Genomic DNA, 22877 nt, shown 5'->3' with positions numbered 1-22877 from the left:
GTACCAGCCGGTGGGTGCGTCTGCTGTTTGGCCGGGAGTTCTCCCTGCAGGACCTGCTGGTAGTGTGGGACGCCCTGTTTGCAGACAGCATCACCCTGGACCTGGTGGACTACGTGTTCGTGGCCATGCTCCTGTACATCCGCGACGCGTGTAAGACCCCTCTGCTCGCTCACGGGACCCTCGAACCCGCCTCACTTACCCATCTACCTAGCCGTCACGGCCAGCCATCCAGCCAATGGCAGCACACCTGCTTACAGTGTCTCTCTCTCTCTCTCTCTCTCTCTCTCTCTCCTCTCTCTCTCTCTCTCTCTCTCTCTCTCTCTCTCTCTCTCTCTGTCTCTGTCTCTGTCTCTCTCGTCTCTGTCTCTCTGTCTCTGTCTCTTCTGTCTCTGCTCTCTCTGCTCTCTCTCTGGTCTCTCTCTGTCTCTCTCTCTCTCTCACTCTGTCTCTCTGCTCTCTGTCTCTCTCTGTCTCTCTCTGTCTCTCTCTCTCTCTCTCTCTCTCTCTGTCTCTGAGTCTCATGTCTGTCTCTCTCTCTCTCTCTCTCTCTCTCTCTGTCTCTGTCTCTCTCTCTCTCTCCTCTTCCTCTCTCTCTCTCTCTCTCATCTCTCTCTCTCGTCTCTCTTCGTCTCTCTCGTCTCTCTGTCTCTCTGTCTCCTCGTCTCTCTGTCTCTCTCTCTCTCTCTCTCTCTCTCTCTGTCTCTCTCTCAGTGATCGCCAGTAACTTCCAGACCTGTCTGGGTCTGCTCATGCACTACCCGCCCATAGGAGACATCCACTCCCTGCTGCACAAGGCTCTGTTCCTCAGAGACCCCAAGGTACTGCACGCGCTCAGACACACACACACACACACAGACTGTTCTGGGGTTAACCTTTGAGAAAGAGGGAGTGTGTGTGATTGATGACATCGTATGTGATCTGACCCAACAGTGTTGTTTTCGTCTGAAGTGAGCTGTCATCTCTGAAGAGAGAGAGAGAGAGTGTGTGTGTGTGTGTGTGTGTGTGTGTGTGGGCGCGTTCCTCCCCGTGGCGCCGTGTGGGATGTGACCGGTTCAGGGATGCTCCTGTCTCAGGCGGGTGGGGGGGGGGGAGACGGGCGTGGCTGATCTGGAGTGACATCATTGCCCCTGGCAGGGGCCACCTTGTCAGGACTCGTCCCCGTCACCACCACACCTGGGGGCGGCTTTGTGTGTGTGTGTGTGTGTGTGTGTGTGTGTGTGTGTGTGTGTGTGTGTGTGTGTGTGTGTGTGTGTGTGTGTGTGTGTGTGTGTGTGTGTGTGTGTGGGGGGGGGGGGTGGGGGGGGGGGGGGTTGGGGGGGGGGGGGGAGTGTTTACTCACGCATCAGATGACACACACACACACACACATTAATATTCACCAGCGTGTGCTGGTCTTTTCCTGTAGAACAACCCAAGACCTGTCAACTACCAGTTCCAGCAGAACCTGGACTACTATAAGACCAGAGGAGCAGATCTAGTCAACAAGACCTGGTAAACACACACTCACACACACAGACACAGACACACACACAGTATAATAGTAAATTTCTTACCAACCACTCCTGAAGATTTCCCACTCGCCTCATTGACCTGACCTCCTCTCTCCTCCTGCAGTGCCACAGCTAAGCCGGCTCCTCTGAACATCAACAAGGTGTCTAACAAGGTCTCCAGTAGTCTGCTGAGCTTTGGCAGGAAGCTCATCGCTCCTGCCATGTCTGGGGCTTCCAGCGGCATCTCTCCAATCAACAGCGAGGTGCTCTCTGCCCCCGCCCCCGTTTCCGTGGCGCCGGCCCGCCCCTCGGGCGAGGCCCCCCTGCACGCCCCCCCTCAACCCCAGTCTCAGCACTACCGCCTTCTGAAGTCTGAGAGCATGCCTGTCCACCTGAGCAAAGGTGAGCATGGAAGCAGATGCAGTATATACGCACACACACACACACACACACACACACACTGGCTGCAACATTAGTAGAAACCAAAATGACCATGTCATAGTTATTAGCAGCATTCTGGGTATGTGTTAACATTTGAGTGCATGCGCTTGCGAGCATCCATATGTAAACCACTTTTAACCACTGGATGTTTGCATGTGTGTGTGAGGGGGTTGTATTTTGACTGAGTAAGGTTGTGAGAGCGTGTGTATACGTGTGTGTGATCTTGTGTGTGTGTGTGTGTGTGTGTGTGAGCGCGTGTGATCTTGAGCGTGTGTGTGTGGCCATGAGCAGCTAGATCATTGCTCGCCTTCCTCTCCTGTCTGTTAGATGTAGTTTCAGACGGACTCTCTCAGGTCTCTCTCCCTGCCCAGATATTCTCTGACTCACAAGGTAACTTCTGCCACACTGCTTGTGTGTCTGTATGTGTGTTTGTGGGTGTTTTTTGTGTTGTTGCATGATTGTATCACTCATATTGCAAACCAACAGAGTCAGTTAGAATGACTTGCAGTTCAGTTTGCCAAAACAGTAAGTGGTTTTAACAACTGAACTGAAATTCAGACTGAAAAGATTTGCTTCTGTTCTTGTGTTTGTCAAACTGTTCGGAGTGTCTTGTGTTTCTGTGCTATGTGTGTGTTTTGGTTTTACATTCTCTATGGTATAAATAAATGCCTTAAGTTACAATAAGTGAATCAGTTCTAAATTGAAGACCTGACCTGAGAAGGGAGTGGATTTTTTTATCAACTGTAACACAATCCATCTTCTCTCTCGCCCCAGTTATGTTCAAGATTTAAACAATGTTGTCATTCTACTTCCCTGAGCACCACCGCCTCCTTCGACTGCCTCTGACCTGAAAATCTCTCTCTCCATCTCCCTCTCCATCCCAGGCCACGCCTCCAGAACGGTTAGCTCCTCCCCCAGTATCGAGAGCCTCTCCGGGGGGCGTGGTCACGCCACAGCGTCCCCGCCCCTTCCTCCTTCCAGGGGAAGTGACGTCAGTACCTCGTCCCCGCCCCTCTCGGCCACCAAGAAGGACTCCTTCTTCAACATCACCCGCTCGCGCTCTCACAGCAGGACGATGGGCAGGAAGGAGGTACAGAACACCTCTCCTCTCTCTCGCTGTCTCTCGCCCCCCTCTCCCTCCCTCCCCATCTTACCCTGCCTCTCCTCTCTCTCGCTATGTCTCTCGCCCCCCTCTCCCCCCTCCCTGTCTCACCCTGCGGCTGTGTGCTTCTCAGGAGGAGGAGCTGGAGGGGCAGGTCTCCTTCCTGCAGGGCCAGATCAATGACCTGGAGGCCATGAGCAAGTACTGTGCCAAGACCATGAACACACACATCGGTCAGTTCACACCCACACACAGTCAGTAGGAGCACACTTGGGTTTTATAACTGTTTGTGCATGGGATCACTATTTGGTTACCTGACTGACTGCCAAGCTGAGTGGCTGCCTGGAAGGGTGTCTGGCTGTCTGCCCAACTGGGTGACTGGTTGTGTGCCTGGCTGGTTGTGTGCCTGGCTGGCTGACTGGCTGGGTGACTGGTTGTGTGCCTGGTTGTGTGCCTGGCTGGGTGACTGGTTGTGTGCCTGGCTGGGTGACTGGTTGTGTGCCTGGTTGTGTGCCTGGCTGGGTGACTTGTTGTTTGCCTGGCTGGGTGTCTGCCTGGCTGGCTAGCTGGTTGTGTGCCTGGCTGGGTGACTGGTTGTGTGCCTGGTTGTGTGCCTGGCTGGGTGACTTGTTGTTTGCCTGGCTGGGTGTCTGCCTGGCTGGCTAGCTGGTTGTGTGCCTGGCTGGGTGACTGGTTGTGTGCCTGGCTGGGTGTCTGCCTGGCTGGCTAGCTGGTTGTGTGCCTGGCTGGGTGTCTGCCTGACTCTGTGACGGTGCGTCTCTCCACAGGGAAGATCCAGGAGGTCATCCTGCAGGAGCACCTGGAGAAGGAGGACGAGGTGTTGGTGGCACTGGCTGGCCTCAAACAGGTACAGCAGCGTGTGTGTGTTTGTGTCCGTGTGTCTGTCTGTCTGTATAACCGTCTCTCTTTCTTCCTGTGTGCCAGATCAAAGACATCCTGAAGGGGGCGCTGCGGTTCAACCAGAGCCAGCTGGAGGCGGAGGAGAACGAGGAGATCACCATCGCCGATGACCACTACACCGCCGCCGCTGCTGCCGCCGCCGCCCAGCATGCCGCCGGGCGCCGTGACGACGCCACAGGACACGCCGACCACGGCAAAGGCCAGGACTTGGACGGCGAGGAGATAGTGAGCACGGACGAGAGGGAGGAGGAGGAGGAGGCGTCCTCCACTCCACCTGACACACAGGTACACGTCTGCCACTCACCTGTCAGACTGCACACCTGCAGACTGACCACTTCTTACAAACCCGACTGCTTGTTTCAGACTTGCCTTGTCTGGTGTCTATTTACCGGCTAACTGGCTGTTTTTCCTCTGATGACCTAGCTAGCCCTCTGATTGACGACCCGGTGTTGTCCTGTCCCAGGTGGCGTCGTCCGTGGGCTCGGAGGGGAAGAACTGGGACGACTACATCCTGGTGTCCCAGGACCTCCAGACCTCCGAGGGAGGGGCGGAGCGCACGCCGCCAATCCGACGGGACCTGGTCCGGCCGGAGCCCGAGGGGGCCGGGGTGTTCCAGGACCCCCTGCTGAGCGCCACGTCGGGCTCCTCCAGCCCGGACGAGGGCAGCACCCACAGCAAAGACTCGGACTTCACCATCGTCAACCCCGCAGACCTGTGAGCCGGCCGGGCCCCCTGCTGGACGGGGGTCGGACCAGCCTTCGCTCCAGCCGCGTCATTACCAGGAGAAGAGGACGTGTGGAACTGACCTCGGGACTGCTTCCAGGGGCTATCTTCGTCGTCCCGTCTGGGCGCTACAGCTGGATGGGAAGAAATAAAAAAAACAACTTGCACACATGGACTGAAGACTTGGAGCTGTCTACCTTCGGACAGTCAAGTCGCCAATATCTCCTAACCTCTCTCATCTCTCATCTCTTCACCTGCCTAACTTGCTCTGTGTATGCTCAATACTGTGCTTTGTCCTCTTCCTATAGCCTGTATCCATGTTATGCATGGTCTCCAGTGGCCCAAACCTTACTTTTCTACGCTGTGACTTTAAATGGCGTTGCCTGTGTCTAGCAGGAGAGGGCGCCATTGGACTAGAACGCCACAAAGCTTCCCACAGATGTTCTTGCTGAATTATTTCTGCATTATCAATAGGGGGAGCCCCCCCCCCTCCCTTTCTCCAATGGGAGTGTAGTACCCTGCTTGTCCAGAAGGGGGAGATCTCTCCATGTCTCTAATGCCTGTAGGTCAGCCTAAATAGATAATCTTGCCACCATTCATCTCATCTTCGATTGTCTTTCTGCTTACGGTAGAGGTCACCCCTAGCCACTGATCCAGGGTCTGATTGCAACCCCATAGACTTGCCAATCCTTGTCAGGTGGATGGAACATCGGATCCATCTCGGCCTTCTCCCACTCCTCACTAACCAGTGCCTACAAACATGTTCATCCAGACCGATGCACCTGAATCTTTCCGTCTCTCTTAAGCTTTGTTCATTTTGTTCTTTTTTTTTTATTGCAAATTTTAACCCATAGTTATGAGGTTAAAACTATTAAATTATGGAATGTCGTTTATTATTTTTGTTTCTTTTTTTTATTGATTCCTTGTGATTGTTTTTATGCAACAACCAATTACTCTCCTGGTGTCTGTTCTGTTTTAGTTCTTCTGCTTCCTGTGGTAGCCATGGCAACCATGGCACCAAGGGATGTCCCTCTTGATGACTGTGCGATTAACTATATAGACCAATAAACAGAAGGCTCTTGCTGTAGTATAACTAAATGAGTTTGTAGTTTTCTGCTTTGTAGATAAAAAAAAAAGTCATACTTGAAAGGACAACCTGATTGATTGAAATAATAGTGCTTGAATTATTGTGGAACAATTGTAAAAAATAGTGGTTTATTTGCTTTAACATCGTTTGAGGGTGAGACAGATGTATACACTTTGATCATATTTTGGAAAAAACTTCCAACAAAATGTTGAAAGATGATCTAAAAGAACAGGGACAGCAAATAAGTTATGTAACATCTGGTTACTTTCCACAAGAGAATGACATACTGAGAGTATTATCTATAATACTGTTACGGCACAGTTTACTGTGATGTTTTGCCACAAACATTGTGCTACATCAAATACTCAAGGTATTTGAAAGGCAGATAACTGTAGACAATATGATGAACCAACTGAAGCACAAACTTACATGCGCACATACAACATAACTATCTGCAGTATTTGGCTTAGTACGAAGGAAACACAGTAAGTCAATACATAGTACAGGAATCAAATACTTTGACACTTCATTTCTGATTCCTGTATTTCCATTTCACTTTGTTCAATCACCCAGAAAGTGCATTTCTATGTAATATCACATTGTGGGTCTTTTGCAATTTTATGCAAGTCAATGGCAGACTTGGGGAAAGGATAAGTATAAAATATATAATTTATATTTCCTTATATTAATATATCCAGACAGCATGTTGTCAGGTCCTTAATCTGCTCCAATAGTCTCCACGACTAGTCTGTTCTACATTCATGACGTTGCAGTTCTGTGGCGGTGCCTTGTGCTTTGGATAGATGGATTAGGGGGGAGGGATCCTTCTTTTGCCCTTCCTTTTTCATGAAACGAAACGCTTGCCAGTAGGCATTATTGCTCTCGTCAACACGTCAATATGCCAAAGGAGATGACCCATTGTAACGGCTTCCTACTTCTAGAACAGGGTGGTCTGTGTGGACGGGGGTCCCGCTGACAGAGAGAGGGCCCAGAGGGTTAGTGTCCTAGGGCCCCAGCGTGGGCCTGGCCTCCTCCAGGCTGTGCCTGGAGCTGGGCCTCTCGGCTAGGGAAGCCCCTCCCTTGGCCAGGCTGCTGGACAGGGCGGCGTAGTGCATCTGCTTCAGGTTCTCCTGCACCTCCGTCTTGGCGTTCTTCAACAGGTCTGCCTGGCCCTGGAGACGAGGGGACGGACCAATCAGGACATGGTCACGGCTCTACTGACGGACTAAGCATTAGGCTGTGCGTGTGTGTGTGTGTGTGTCTCGCTTACCTTCAGGATGGTGATGTTCCAGCTGAAACTCTCCACGGCCCGGCTAAGCTTGCGACCTTTCGTCCCCTCTTTCCCCGCTATAGACTGCAGTTTTTCATGAAACTCCATGGCTTAAAGAGACAAAAAAAAAAAAAAAAAAGTATTTTCTTCAACTTCTCCAAATCAGCCTGGATTGACGAAGTCCACGATGACAGCCTACCGAGGTAATCGTGACTCATCATGGTGCTGAAAATCTGTCATAATGCTTCCACCATAGGAACCAAGCCCAGTGACAATTGCAAGCCCTGTCGGTTTGACTGAGCGTGTGCGGGCGTGTGTGCTCTTCATCTGGCTTGCTCCATTTTCCTCAAGCTACTGTCACTGTCTCCATGGAGACCAGGAAGTGGGTTAGAATAGGGCGCACACCACCGTGAGAGAGTCTTCAACACAGCTGCCCGAACACAAAGCAGTTTCACACAACTTAAAGCCTGAACGTCACTCGACGACTTTCTCATTGAAGGAGAGAACAAGAAACCCACAAACGTACGTACAGACGCACACACAGGATGCCTGGCCGTCGGTGCAGTTGCTAGGAGACGGTGGGCTTGCGTGCCAGTGTTGTGAGTGTGCATGTGGGAAAACGATTATTTCCCAGTTTATCCGAGCGGAACCAACTGGGAGAACGTAAACACTGGTCCACGTTCTGCAAGTTCTCCTCACCTCTGCACGTTCATACACACAAGCCACAGACACCCCATTAAGACATTTTTTGAGACCCATTGTTTACCTCGGTAAGAGTTTCGAGAACTGAAATGTCAACCCAAAGGTTGAACGCTTTCACCAGCCAGAGGCTGTGGAGCGTCACAGACAGACCTGAGTGCCAGACATTCCCCCCCCCCCAGACTCCCACAGACCCACTGGCACCACTAACAGCAGCCACGTTCATAAAGCATTGCTGGCCTGTTAGACAAGGCCTGAGATCTCTCCATCTCTGTCTTTCTCAAGGTCTCTGGGCTCACTCTGCCAGAGAGTCCTTGGCCCTGACCCTCGAATGTTTCCCTCATCCCCCCCACCCCCAGAGGACCCTGTTCTGCCCTCTGCGCCCCTGCAGACAGAAGCTAACCCCAAGTGAGATAGCACCTGATAGACTGGTTGATAGGGGAGGCTTTGTGCAGGGGAACGTGCTTGAGGCAGTGTCCTAGGGCTCACTGCAAATATGTACCCTTTTTTTTTTTTTTTTTTTTTTTACACACATACGTATGCTAGTGGACACACATACACACAAGTAGAGAACTCACAGAAAGTAACAGAGCTGGATGTGGTTGTACGGTCTTCATAGCCTGTTCCCTTCTCTATCCACGTCTTCACAATGCCTCTATTTTTCAGTCTCTCCACAATCTCTCTATTCATGCCAAAAAGACATCATTCCACTTCCGATTCATAGATTCAAATCTCCTACTGATCCCAAACCAGAAGCAATTTCTTTACAGAATGTGCTCTCCAATTTTCCAATCTTTGTGTCCTGGAAACCACTAAACACACTAGTGGGGGAAAATACATGGTTTATCACCGCAGCGACAAGGGCCCAGACAAATTCTCTCAGCTAACCCAGGGTGCCCAGCAACCCAAACCACGAGGTAAACAAGCACAGCTAGGGTGTGTTTCCAGCCAAGGAAAACAATCAGCCAGCCTCATGGCAGTGATCAAGGAGCTGCAGTGTAGACTGTAGATTGATAAGATAGGATGGTACTGAGGCAGAATGATACCAGCCCAAAGCCTGGACTCCCATCGAAATCAGGAAGAAGTCAGTAAACAAATTAATCTAATATTCTCTTATCGACTGATCAGCCTGAGAGCCAGGGTAGAATAACTCTACTCATGGTGTAGATATTTGGCACTGTGAGTGTCTGTGTGTGTGTGTGTGTCAGCAGGCTACTGGCTGCTGTAAAGTAGCCAGCTGAAATGGTTGTTTGACAGCTCTCAGTAGCAGACAGGGAGCGTATCTTCATCTGTCTGTACACCGTACGAACAGTTCTCTCCTCTCTTTCGCTCTACCTGATACGCACACACACACACACACCTGTGGTCTGGATCTGTAGGATCCTGTGGTGGATTTTATCTGAAAGCTCGATGACAGCTCTGCTCGCCTGAATCATCTAAGGACAGAAAGAACAAAAATGGATTCTGTTATATTGCACTATTGCTGGTATACACCCTTTCAATGTCGCCACCTGAATTGACATCACATTAATAACAACCAGGAATTAACTCCATATACCTGATTAACCCAGCTGTCGCTAAAAAGCCTTCAGGGACACGACCCCTCTTAGTAGGATCGGGGCCTTACAAAACGAGGACACAAGTAGCGGCACTGAGGACAAATCTACCACACACACACACGTCTGATCTGTCTGGTCTCCCGCTTTTGCCTTTTACAGCCAAACGAGACATTGAATCCTTTTAACCAAATAAGATGTAAATGTATGCTAATGGTATTCAGGAAAGGAAAGAGCTCCCTTAACTTTGGAGATGTGCTCAAGATTTCTCAGCATACATGTTCAAAAGGCGCCCTAACACATACAATGCATATACATTTTATGTAACTACACACAGATAAGGCGAGGAATTTACATAACCGACGATCACATGCATGCACACGCACCATCTATTCTTCACCTGGCAACGGATAAATACTGGAGAAATCAAGTGTTGAAGTGTTCTTCATCACTATACTATACCAAACAGCCAGACCTACTCCACTCTACCACAAAACATTTCTCTGACAGGTCCAGTTAAGCAAATGTAAGTGATGTTTTGCCATCGGCAAAAAATCTCTCCTCTCTTTCACACCCTATCTATACATGCACACATTTATAAAGACATTTTCTCCAGAAATTATGTATAAATACATTTTTTTAAATAATGACCACGGTCATCGTGTGTCAAGGCGTTCTTTCCTTTTTATTTTGTTAATTCAAATCTTACAATATTACAGGAATTATGTCTAAATGATAACGCGAGTAGATCATATTTTAACTCTACTGTATCCCATATCTACTTTTCATGTGGAATGAGTATGACTTTGAAGTAAGAGCTTGACTTCACATCGGGAGTGGGAATCTCAAAGCAGAAAGAACAGTGACTGTCATCTATGGCTTACAATAGCTGATTACATAAAGAGACAGTTTCTTGGTAAGCCTCGTGTACGGCTCTACTCAGGCCACGGATCTATGAGCTCTTCTCAATGACTGTCCTCAGGAGGACAGATGAGGACAGGAAGAGAGAGAGAGAGAGAGAGAGAGAGAGAGAGAGAGAGAGAGAGAGAGAGAGAGAGAGAGAGAGAGAGAGAGAGAGAGAGAGAGAGAGAGAGAGATCAACTCAGATTGTATAGGTCCCTCTTCTACTGGACATAATTGCAAATAGCTTCAACCCTGCTGCCCACCAGGTCTGTCTTCACGTATACTCACCAGTAGAAGGGAAGCATTCTTAAGAGGAGAAAAACCTTCTAACTGCATTTGGCCACAGAGGCTTATACTTTGCGTACTGATTAGCAAACAACCACTGAATTCTAATTTCACTTAGGTCTATTTACATAATACTACATTTAAATAATTTACATAAAATTGCTGTGACATCCGAAATACTGCATGGGATGCTGTTTTCCTATAAAGATGCTTTGACATAACTGCTTCTTAGGCAAACAATGATGAAGCCATACTCTATATGTACAGCCACAAACAGTTTTAGCCAGGCAGCTGTCACAAACAAGTGAGAGTGAGAGAGAGAGAGAGTGAGTGTGAGCAAAGAAAAAGAAAACCAGAACCAGCCAACAAAAACCCTTTTATTAATCACATGATTAGTTGACTGAGCCCACCCACCGTATCGAAGGTGGAGACCACCCTGCGGAGGACCTCCGGCAGGGGGCCCTGGGGCTCCAGGGAGGGGTACTGCTCCCTCAGGTTAAACAGGAGCACAGGGGCCCCATCTGTCCCCTTCATTCGAGGGCCCAGGGCCAAGACGCACTGCATGAGGTTAGCCACCGCAGAAACGCCACACAGCTCCCTAAACACAGCCACTGAGTTCTGCACAGGGAGGGCGAGAGAGAGGGCGAGAGAGGGCGAGAGAGGGCGAGAGAGAGGGCGAGAGAGAGGGCGAGAGAGAGGGCGAGAGAGAGGGCGAGAGAGGGGGCGAGAGAGGGGGCGAGAGAGGGGGCGAGAGAGGGGGCGAGAGAGGGGGCGAGAGAGAGGGCGAGAGAGGGCGAGAGAGGGCGAGAGAGAGGGCGAGAGAGAGGGAAGGGAGAGGATACAATAAACACATTTAATGAGAAACAAAATTGGTAAAATAAACATATTTGATCAATAATATCGGTAAAATAAACATTTTTGATCAACAATAATAATCATACAGTAAACACATGTACTGTGCATACCCTCCCCAATGCACAAACCCGCACACGCCCGCACACACACACACACACACACACACACACACACACACACACACACACACACACACACAGCAGTGTTTAGTTTAGTTCTGCAGCCAAATGGAACCTCTGTTTCCTAGAATCCCGGGAAAAGAACATCTGATTGAATTACATAAGCTTTATTGAACGACAGCAGTAGACACAACCATAAACTCAATCAGTTCCAACATGCCTGTCAAATGAATGGTGGGTAGGTTCATTCAGCTAACAGTATTTTAAGAAAACAAAGGCTCATGTGAAGCTCTTGCTACGTATTCATGCTTTGTATGTCTGCCTGAAATGTGATGTTAAATACAGTAGTGCATTTAACTCTCCCTCTGTCTATGTGTGTGTATGCGCATATGTGCATAACCAGACTACTAACCCACTCTAAGGAATGCCACAGTATTTCACTAGATAATCTAGTGATGGTGTCACTAGTCATATCTCGCCTTGGTTCAAGCTGCATGTTGAAAGCACTGTGATATCTGTTCGGTCATATCTTTGTCAATACAAACATAACATGTCTCCCTACATAACATGTTTGAACGTGACCATGAAACACAATTCCATCCCCCCTTACCTGCATGTTCTCCTTCAAGTCTGTAGCCTCCCTCAGCGGCGCAGCGGCCATCTTGAAAACCTCGTCCACCTGCCGGAGCCCCAGGTCCCTGAGCGCCGTGTAGTCCCTCGCCCGCCGGGTCTTCCGCACCGACATGCCCCGCTTGTGGGGCTTCCCCCCGCCCCTCCGGTTGGTGAGGGCCACGTGGACGAAGAGTCGTGCGTGCGGGAGGTCCTCACCCGTGAGAGACTGCAGCGGAACATGCCGGTATCCCGGCTGTACACACTCTAGAGGAATGGTGTACTGACCTGCAGAGAATAGCTTATGTAAACAAAAACGCAAAACATGGCTATAAAGAGATTTAAAAAAAAGTTAGTGTATCGTGACTGTGCATGCTGTAAGGGGAAGGCACGTGTTTGCATTCTCCCATCTCCTGTGGGGCCTACTGTGTACAGCGACACACTTTAACTAACATACATTAATAGAGACAAGTTTCAAGGCAAAGCCACACTTTGCACTGCCAGGATCAGTTCGGTCCTTATTACCTAAGGAACACCTGGTTACTCACCTATGAACTCGTCTCCGATGAAATCGTCGTCCAGAACCACGAAGCGGACCATGGCGAGCTCAGGCAGGTTGATCTGAAACTCAAAGCTCTCGTCGAAGATAGGGTTGTCTCCGTTCTGAGTGACGGTCCTGGTGCGACGCTCGGCGCAGTCTGCTGGGATACCGTGGATCTCCACATAGACGTAGGGGTCAACGACGTCACCTTTGACCCCGGATCCCCGCGGTCGGGGCAAATTCTGACCGCTAATTACCTGGAGGGAGTGATTGTTTGGTGCGTTAACCGGACCTGTTGACCTTTCGAGGGAGTCAATTCAGTCTATTAAAATACACATATGGGTTCCTTAAAAAAAAAAAAAAAAAAAAAAACAGAAAACATTTGTTTTTGTTGGAAACATCTAAAACAACACTCGTTTTTTTGGTCAGTGGAGATTCATCCTTTCATCAAAGCACACAGACCTTCACATGAAGCAGCTGAGGGGCGACCCCCGGCACCGTGTCCCGCGTGTCGCCGCTGAAGTACGACACCTCCTGCCGCATGATGGCCGGCCGCAGCACGTAGCCGCAGTTTCCGTTCTGGTGGAACCAGCCCGTGTTCAGGTCCATCATCAGGCCGGGAGTCTGGTAGTTCACCCCCACGACCTGGCAGCCACACTTCCACAGGTCCTGGGGGTTGAGGTTGCTGGAGTCGATGCGCATGGGGCTGGGGTACACGCGCGAGAGAAAACGCTTGTTGTAGTTGACGAAGTCTCCGGGGTGCTCGGACGCCAGGCGGAGGGCGAGGGTCTCGTTCAGGGAGCAGATCTCCCAGGGTTTCTGCCGCCGGAAGGAGGTCTGGAAGTCCTGGAAGCGGACAGACCGGCAGAGTGCGACCAGGTCCGACAGCTCCCTCATCAGCTGGAACTTTTTGGGTGGAGGAGGAGGAGCAGGAGGGGGTGTTGGAGACACCCCGCCACTGCCACTGCTACCCACGCTACCGCCCTTCGGGCCCCCCTCACCTCCTCCCCCACTGCTGCTGGCCCCCTTCACTTTCAGGCACATCTCCGCCCCCTCATCCTCGTCGCTCACCTCCCCCTCCTCTGGCTCCGCCCCCTCCAGCTTCTGGCCTTTGAGCAGGATCCTCCCCTTCAGAGCGTCGGGGGAGGGCAGGTAGCCCTCTGTGGGGGGGTCGGTGTACAGCATCTCTCCCAGGGCCTTATCCAGATGCTGGAACATCACCCTCTGCTGGGCCAAGGAGCAGTGGTTCTCCACGCACACGATCAACGGGTACTCCGAGGCCACAAACGCAAAGCGGCCAATCACATCCACGACGCAGCGGAAGGCCACAGGCGAGGTCTGGGTGTGGCCGGTGTAGACGATGGGCTCGTCCTCGGGCCCGTCCCACACGTCCACTTCCACGGAGCGGCAGCCCATCTTCAGGGCACGGATGTAGCCTGTGACGTCGGCAGGGCCACGGAACTGGTCCTCGATGAGGTAGGTGTTGTGGGAGGAGTTGACGTAGTAATGAGAGAGGGGCTGGCTCATGTCCTGACACACCCCCCTGTGCTCCCAGTCAAACAGGTGGCACTCTGGGGAGGTAAGGTAGCTGGTGAAGCCGTCCAATGAGAGGCAACCCTGCTGGCGGCCCTCTTCCGACTGCTCATGGGATTGGATGAGCTCCAGACTGGAATCCTCACTAACCTGGATGACGGGAGAGAGAATAACATTTTGGGCATGTCTACAAAATGAAATGTGTGTGTGTGTGTGAGAGAGAGTGAGTGAGTGAGTGAGTGAGAGAGTGAGAGACACACTCACTTGAGCCACCCCTTGCTCGGCCTCCAGGAACGTCATCAGGTCTTTGGTATCCAGGTACTCCTTGTTGCTCGAGAACTGCACCAACAAAAAGTAGATCTCCGGCCGGGTGCACAAGTCATGGAAGACCTCGATGAACTCCTGCTTGGTCACCCTCTGCTCCTTCCCCCCGCCTCTTCTGCAGTCTTTAACATCTCTCCCGTCAGACCCCTCCTGAGTCCCAGTGTCTCCAGCCCAGTCCCTGCTGGCCCTGACTCTCTGGAGCTCTCTGAAGCGGTGTTCCACCTTAGTGCTCCTCACACCTGGGTTACCCCTCCGGATGAGCCCCACCGCTGAACGAACGCTAATCCCCTCCTCCTCCTCGCTCCGCCCCTCCACCACCATGGCAGACATGAACATCTGTCCCAGCCAGGCGAGCCGAAGGCTGTCCTGGCTGCTGGCGATCATGTCCAGGGCGTGCTTCCCGTACTGGATCAAATACCTGCACACGTGGACAGATGCATTAGGACGCGCCGAGGAGCACGGCACGCTAACGCCATCAGACATCTGACCCGATTCTTTCATTTCACTGACGGTTGGTTGTTCGCTTCCATTACGTCATATACTTCGCCAAGTGTGTTGTGACATCATCGAGCCGAGGGGGACCGCTGCCTACCTGAGACCGGTGACCCAGACATTGGCCACCTCAGCAGAGTTGGCCACCAGGTCCAGTGACTCGTAGCCCTCGCCGTAGATGATTGAAAAGGCACAGTCCTCAGAGATCTGGTCGTACACACCGCTGGTGCGAAAGGTCTCCGTGTTCCGACCCGTACGCACCTGAAAAGAGACAGGCACCACCTGTTGAGAATCCTGTGCAACCCAGAGCTGGAGGAAATACGTTAAGATGACTCAATGGAACCAATGACACACGCTCAAAGACTCCTAGGTTCTCTGCGATGACCCGAGTGACACTGACCTCACGGATGGAGGGGACAGGGATGCAGGCCTTGTCCGACTCCTTCTTGGACGGTTCCCACCGGAGCGCCTGCAGCCCCGCCTCCAGCAGGAAGTAACGCTGGTAAACCCTGGAGTTGGACCGCACCTTCCGCAGCTCACTGCCTTCCACCTTCACAGACGAGAGAGGTGTCATCTTTTCTAAAACAACGCAACACTGCATGCACCTACAAGCCAGCTGGACGTAGAGCAGAATTTGGTGAATCACGTGAACAAGTCAGGTTTTATTCAAGTGGAGCTCAAGATGTTACAGTTGATTGAATAGCTAACCAAGGTACTTCCATTTCTGGAACTAGGGCTGCGTAACTGGACTCCAATCTGGACCAACAGTAGCTAAATCAACATATTGATCCATTGATTGAAAATGGTGTGTTTTTCCGGGCTGGAAAGGAGGTCAGGACAAGCTATGCCCAGGGCCTGAGTGACTACCCACCATGGTGCTGATGCAGTCAGCAGCACTGCTAATCTTCTTCTCTGATAGGCTATGGCTGAAGGACACAGTCTTCTTCCTCTCTTTGCCAGAGCGAGAGCCATCCTGATGGACGGACGACAGGAACGGGGGGAGGGGAGGAAGAGGGAGGCATGAAGGATGAAAGAGACAGGGGAAGAATGATTAGAAAAATAACCAGGGAAAACCAGATGGAGAAGGGGAGAGAAAGAGAGAGCAGGGAGACAGATTTATATTCTTGCCATAAAACCCACACATTTATCTACAACAGTTGTTTTTCCTGATATCATGTAAATAGGCTTGTATCCTTGGCCTTACCCACAGAAATATAAATCAAACCAGGACATAGACGCCTCAGAGAATGCTAATTCACCTCCACAATGACACCGCCCCCCGGAAAGGTTTATCGGCTCATCAGACGGGCAGTTAGTGAGGAAAGTCAATATCAAAGTGGATGGGGAACATTGGGTGTGGGGGCGGAGTTATTTAATTACGGCTGTACGAGACTGATAAAAACGTCCTGGGGAGGACGGATTTGCTAACGGCACCTGAGAAGAAGAAGCGGAGGACACAGAACTGGGAAGACACACTGTTACCACGTTACGTAATCCAATCACGTTAGCACACATTAAACGGTCCACCGGCACAGCCAATGAGGACTGACGCCCTTATCCCACAGCCAATGTGAAAGACAAGGTTGTAAAAACACGGGGAGCGCTTAACTTCATTGTGGATAATGTAATCCCAGGTTAATCATTTATTTGTGCGCACACACACACACAAACATTTTGTTTTCCAGTCTGGGTTACAGCCTAGTATACACAATCGTTGAGATGGCAAAAGTTATTTTGGATAGTCGGTGACCTTGTCACAACAGATTTGTGCCTGTCCGTGGCAAAGCGTGTTTCAGCGTGCGTGTTGCAACATCACAATGTGTTTTGAAAAAGCTTGTAACATCTCAACCTCTTAATTTAACAGAGACCATGCCAATATTGCGTGAGGTCAACAGGAATAAACATGTTGGTTTAGATGGTATAGAACTCGTTTGTAGAGAGAATGCAAGTCACACGAGGCCATGTGGCACACGGCTTCTTCTTTTCTCGAGAATATGAATGAACAGCGGAAAAGAGAGAACATCTTTGAAAGGAGAGATGAAAGGGTTTCCCTCCCAGTAGAAGGAGGAGAGACCCCGCTGTTCACAATCACTGTTGCTCCTTCAAACATCTCATTATTATGCGGAAGTGTTGCCACAGAGACGGGAACACAGGAGAGCAGGGGCGAGCGAGGGTGGGGTCTCCGAAATATACCCGTTCCCCTTGCATGACACTTGCCTAGAGCAGGGGAAAGAGAGAGGAGGGGGGAGATAGGAGAACAGGAAAGATTAAGTACAGATGTGGTGCGGATGCTTCCTATTGAACAACCCCCTTCCCCCATCCATCCATCCCTGTTGCCTTAGTGCTACTCCATGTAGGGGGATTAGTTATGAACATGTGACCCTACTAGCTGCCTTTTTTATGCATCACCTCACACTGAACTAACTGTTCTTACTCTCTGGAGAACAATGATGCATACACACACAAACATGCGCACACACATTGCAAACTAACGGCAAGGGAAATCAATGATGCCCCAATTCCCTGTACACCGCATTACGAGTAATGATCCCTTCATGGTCATTCAGCTCAGTGAAAATCACTACCGCAAATCCCACATGGAAGTGCTTCACACAATAGCTGTCATCAATCAACCCTAAAGCACTAACATACATCAGTCTCCATATACCAACACCATCATGTGATTCAAGTATCACACAACCCTGTGTACTGAATTGTAATGGCTTTGTGTGGATTTATGATATAGATGAACTTTGTTTCTTTCCGGGGATGAAACTTGAGCAAAAGTATACATGAGGTTCATGTCAATGTCTAACAGACAAGGCTTGTCTCAACTGGAACAGCACAGCATGTGACCTTTTCAATAAAAGGGATTTAATTAAAGTGTGTGTTTTAGGGATCTTCATATGCCCGCCTGTATAGACAAACTCAATTATACAAGCCATAGCTAATGGAGGGGCAGAGAAGGTAGACAAAGGTTCAAAACACACAAGCGTCCATGTCTGACGTCAATAGAGGCCCTGAACGAATTACCCTGCCAGGCTAATACCTGAACACACACACAGACCAACAAACATACTGGAGATAGAAACACACAGAAAAACATTTGGATATTCTCACAATTACTCAAATGTATTTGACAGTATGTTACACAGCCAGACCGAGTGTGCTTCTCTCATAGATAACAACCATAGTGGAGACCTCCCCTCTCCACTGCAAAGCCTTCAAAACAGGAAGCAGCCTGTCTGCTAATAAGTGAGAAACATACTTCCTATGGCAGGCATCACAGGAAAAATACTTTTGTTCCTGAATATTCAAAACAAGGAAGAAAACGATAGCCCTTTATTTTGCACTTTATTGGTTTCTCAAAGTCCTAGATTTCCCTGAAAGATTTGCCTACGGGACATTTTCCTCCCAAAAACAATATCAAAAGCTGCTTCCTTTGCTTCAATAATCAGGGAATGTTTGTGTCTGTATGATGTAACACTGAGCTCAAGAGAGGCCAGCAGAGACTAGACTGAGGATTATGCAGGTGGTCTGCCAGATGCGCTGGGGGAGGGAGAGGGAGGTGGAGGTGCAGAAGGGGACAAACAGCATGGGAGAGGACAGATGGAGAGAGGACAGATGGAGAGACAGGGAGTGGACAGATGGAGAGAGACAAGAGGCAGGAAGTGGGGATGGAGGAGAGGCAGATCACATGACATCAATGCTGAAACGACAGAGGCAGACAGAGGTGAGGAGGGGGGGGGGGGAGTGTTATGTGATGTGCACACCACCAGAGGATGGTAACAACGGGAGGCCCGACACGTGTGTTCCAGTTTACACGCTCTCCGTTCTAGGATGGACGAACATACACGAGTTGGTAACAGGCATGATGTCTTCTGTGCCCCACCCAGTATGACTAATTACAGAACATGTCATGTCAGCAGAATGAGGATGTAGGTCGTAAGTGGGTGTCTGCTTTGAAGTGATGATTAAAATGGAGGAACGGGAGGGGGAGGAAGAGACAGGAAGAGAGGAAGAGACAGGAAGAGAGATATAGAAATAGGAGAAGAGAAAGTAAGGCAGGAATGAGAGATAGAGAGTGGAAATGAAGTGTGTGTGTGAGTGAGTGTGTGAGAGTGAGTGAGTGAACAGGAAATGGCTGTTATAACCGTGAAGAGAAACAGGAAACGGTATGTGGTCATAATATCCATCAGACACAATACTATCAAAGCACTGACAGAACAGTCTTTTAAAACCAATGATGAACCAACACATCACAAACCACTGACCACGGACCTTCCATTATGAGCTTCTCAAAACTGCTTTCACGTCAGTTACACCGATGAGTTCTCGTAAGAAGGGTGTGGTCACCTTGTCATCTTAGCTTACCGCCATTTCAACTGAAAAACATTGTCTCAAAGTGTCTCTCCTCTTGCAAAAGGAGGCATGCCACAAAATGAATCCATGCCATGACAATGGAGTACACTGAAGGACAAGTGTCAATGATCAGCTAAAAGGATTCCTGCTTATGTTAATGGTTTAAAAATCAATTTTGTTGCCTTAGTAACTCTAAAATGTCTTTGTTAAAATTCTCCTTGGCACATCTACCTGAATTAACTCCCATTCCTCATAGCAACAAACATTAGCAAGCTCACTGCTGTGGTCTCCAGAATGGAGGGTCTCTCGTTATGTATACGTGTCTATATGTGTACGCAGTGTGTGAATGCAGTTTCACATTCACCAATAAAATATATGATGACAATGATGTGTCGTTTTGCTAAGTGTCTCCCAGCATCGTCTAGCTGTCTCAAGTAGCTCATGTAGGCCAGACGGGCCAGAAGGGGTCTAGGGCAGGCTAGATGCTTCAGACCAGCCCAATGCTGTCTCACAGCATTACATTTACATTTAGTCATTTAGCAGACGCTCTTATCCAGAGCGACTTACAGTAAGTACAGGGACATTCCCCCCCGAGGCAAGTAGGGTGAAGTGCCTTGCCCAAGGACGCAACGTCATTTTTCACAGCCGGGAATCGACCCGGTAACCTTCAGATTACTAGCCCGACTCCCTAACCGCTCAGCCACCTGACTCCCCCAGCAGCCCCAACTCTTATTTCATAACCTGCATCCAGCTGCCTGCTAGGTCCCCCTGGCTAATACAATCCTTTACGAAAACACACACAAATAAACCACACCCACCCACTGAAGAAACACTTACACAAGCAGCACCCATATCAAGTATCCTTTACCAAGGCTGGAGGAAACCATCCAGTATAAAGTATATTCTCCCATTCATTCTCAATCTGCAAAGAGAAACCAAAACAAGCACCAAAGGTGTTTTACTGCGTTTTCATGGATGTTCCCGTTGCTGTGGCGGCAAGCAACAATGCACTGCATTCTTAGTTGATGCAGATTGATATCCTTATCTATATTAAAGTGAACTTTCTGACACAAGGTGCTGCTGAGGGTACCAGTGTACACACACACACACATTATGTAAGGAGGGGAGGGGGGGCAGAGTACAGGAGTAAGAACAGAAAAGAAGAGATTGTAAAATAGAAAAGAAGGAATTAGATAAGTGAGAGAATATACGATTATAATGATTATATATCATATTATGCTGATCCTTCTTTCACAGATAAATTGTTCAATCATACACATACACCACACATCATCTGTATTATGGTAAAGATGCTTAGAATGTCATAGCACCAGTTTGACAGCATACCAAATAGAAAAATGATCCCTCATGAGGAATTATGAGATTTTCATGCAGGTTAGCCTTCTGGTGTGGAACTTGACAGGTCCAAGGACACACCCAAAACATCAAAGCTTATCAATGATGTCCCTGCCATGGACAATTGGTAAATATGCAGGTTAGAGGCAAAGGTCACTCAAGTGGATTTGCGCTGTTGCACAGAGCTGCTATTAACTGTGGGTCTTTGAAGGTACTGTGTTGTTCAAGATGGAGCAGCAAAACCGCTAACTACAAACCACATCAAACACTGAAGCAGATGTCGGGAACACCCTCACCCATGCAGCCCGAACACGGAATTCACTCAGCACCTCTTGACATCCTAGCATGAGGCTGTCTTGCTTATTTTTTCAAACAACACTGAACTTTCTGTGAAGCATAAGAGGAAACCTGTGCAAGTCTGGTTTTGATCGTCACCTGGTTGCCTGGAAACAAACTGAGTGAGAGAGGTTGGCTGTGGACTGTGTGAAGGTGGAAAGAGAGTGCATGAGATGCAGAGAGAGGTGCTGAGAAATTAGAGATGTGGCAAAAGGTAGAATTAGACAAGGTGGGAGAAGAATAGGAGCAACACAAAGAATACTGGAAAAATACAAATAAATGGAGAACGATAAAAAATAGAAAGAAAAAAAAAGAGAGAAAAATAAAAGGCAGATGTGTGTGTTATAACAGATTGTGATCTTGCAACATAATAGTCCGGAAATTGGCCAATTGACCAACTTCCTGTGTAGCTGAGTAATTTCAACAAATCAGAGTGGCCCTGTCAGTGGCAACAACACATCCAATTTATGTCCCTCGTGGGAAGAAGAAACATGCCACTAAATATCCCACTAAATATCTTTCAATGTTGCTAATAAAAGTGCTGGAGGATTCACAAATCACAGGTCTAAAAAGAAAAAAGAGCAAAGGTCAGAGGTGTTATGTCTATAGGCATTGAAAGGATGGGAATAGCTCCCTTTCTAACAACATCACTGGATGTGTGGACGAATGCTCTATTTTCAACATGTCACACTTTTGAGTTTAGGCTTGCCTGGAACATCTGCCCTTCTGGGGCTGGGCCTAGGTTGTATACCGTATCTCATCTGCTCCCTCTCTTAATTCAACTGATTTGTGAAAAGGGAATAAAAGCAATATGGTGGCAAAACAACACAAATGTGTTTACACCTCTTTTTTTGCAATTCACTGTTGAGGAATACAGGATTGAAATTCCTTTTCCGACAAACTACATTTAAGTAACGTACACTTGCAGGAAACGAATCAAAACAATGGTTAAATTGTAAAGGTTGGAACAAGGAAACAAAACTACACCTTGATAATACTGCTCCGTCGAGGGATAGGTTTGGTATCTGCATCCCCTACACCCATGTTGTCAGACACAGGTGGCCCGTGTCCGGTGTCGTTATGGCCCCTCTTCACGCTGTCTGTCATCATGCAGTTTCCGTTGGAGACTGATTCTTCTGGGTGCGTCTCCAGACTCACGGCACCATCGCCTGGCGTGGGTTTCTTTTCAGCAACCGGTGGATTCACCGTGCCGTTCTCATCTCCGAATTGAGCCATATGAAGTCTTCTTATTTAGCCAAGATTCGCTCCGTTACCGGTAAACATCCTAGTTGTTCTGACTGGCTGCTCCCGACAGGACCATTTGCTTATTAATATCGAGCACAATGCTCCAGGAAATGCACAAAATGCCTACAAACTGTGCTTAATCCATCGACATCGAGCGTGAACAACTTGTTTCTCACCTGCTGCGCTGTGCTTGATGGTTCTAAAAGAGAAAGTTAAAAGAGATGAGCATTGCGACCTCAGTCAACGACACTTCAAATGCGTAGTGACTAACATTTCCTGATATAGGGAAGTGCCAAACGCTTGTGATCTAGCCACACATGTTGATACACACATCGCGCGCGCCTTCAACCGTCTGCTTTGGTCTAACCTACTTGAGACGGATCTCTTCCACGCCTGGCTACTTTTTTCATGTGCAGATTGGCTTCGATTTTTAATGTGTAGCCTCGGTTTAGTTTTGGAGGCGACAGTGAGGTTGTAGGTTAGTTTCGTATGTGTGAGCAACAAATCCATATGCTTTTCCGGGACATTATAAAACAGTCGATCAACAAAAGCCACAACGCCCATGTATAATACGATAGATTCACATCATTGGCTGGCCTCTCCAATGATGCCCGCTCTTGTCCTTCCC

General features: G+C 49.1%; 2 protein-coding genes across 4 annotated transcripts in view; one reads left to right on the top strand and one right to left on the bottom strand.

Annotated features, from left to right (window-relative positions):
• tbc1d5 (TBC1 domain family, member 5) overlaps positions 1-5775 on the top strand; it is a 12801-nt gene extending 7026 nt beyond the window's left edge. The window contains exons 13-22 of the mRNA XM_062446081.1: positions 8-150; positions 712-818; positions 1406-1491; positions 1615-1892; positions 2259-2321; positions 2816-3021; positions 3167-3266; positions 3822-3901; positions 3979-4239; positions 4418-5775. Coding sequence (XP_062302065.1) covers positions 8-150; positions 712-818; positions 1406-1491; positions 1615-1892; positions 2259-2321; positions 2816-3021; positions 3167-3266; positions 3822-3901; positions 3979-4239; positions 4418-4672 — 1579 coding nt within the window. The 3' untranslated portion in view covers positions 4673-5775. The remainder of the gene's footprint in view (positions 1-7; positions 151-711; positions 819-1405; positions 1492-1614; positions 1893-2258; positions 2322-2815; positions 3022-3166; positions 3267-3821; positions 3902-3978; positions 4240-4417) is intronic.
• Positions 5571-22877, bottom strand: LOC134007059 (inactive phospholipase C-like protein 2). Of its 3 annotated transcripts, XM_062446219.1 has the most exons (13): positions 22621-22877; positions 21992-22448; positions 15822-15923; positions 15351-15500; positions 15051-15211; positions 14399-14876; positions 13064-14284; positions 12609-12858; positions 12062-12348; positions 10892-11095; positions 9094-9169; positions 7035-7144; positions 5571-6936 (listed from the first exon to the last, which is right to left on the bottom strand). In XM_062446219.1, the coding sequence occupies exons 2-13, from the start codon at positions 22238-22240 to the stop codon at positions 6769-6771; spliced, it is 3456 nt and encodes a 1151-aa protein (XP_062302203.1). In that variant the 5' UTR covers positions 22241-22448; positions 22621-22877; the 3' UTR covers positions 5571-6768. The 3 variants fall into 3 exon arrangements, 2 of the variants coding, with proteins under 2 accessions (XP_062302203.1, XP_062302202.1); XM_062446218.1 differs by lacking the exon at positions 22621-22877 and having other exon boundaries at positions 21992-22603; XR_009927990.1 differs by lacking the exons at positions 9094-9169; positions 22621-22877 and having other exon boundaries at positions 6797-6936; positions 21992-22604.

Source organism: Osmerus eperlanus, chromosome 20 (genome assembly GCF_963692335.1).
Source record: "Osmerus eperlanus chromosome 20, fOsmEpe2.1, whole genome shotgun sequence".
NCBI lineage: Eukaryota > Metazoa > Chordata > Actinopteri > Osmeriformes > Osmeridae > Osmerus > Osmerus eperlanus.
The sequence above is the reverse complement of the archived record's forward strand: the minus strand, read 5'-3'. Positions and strand labels throughout refer to the sequence as shown.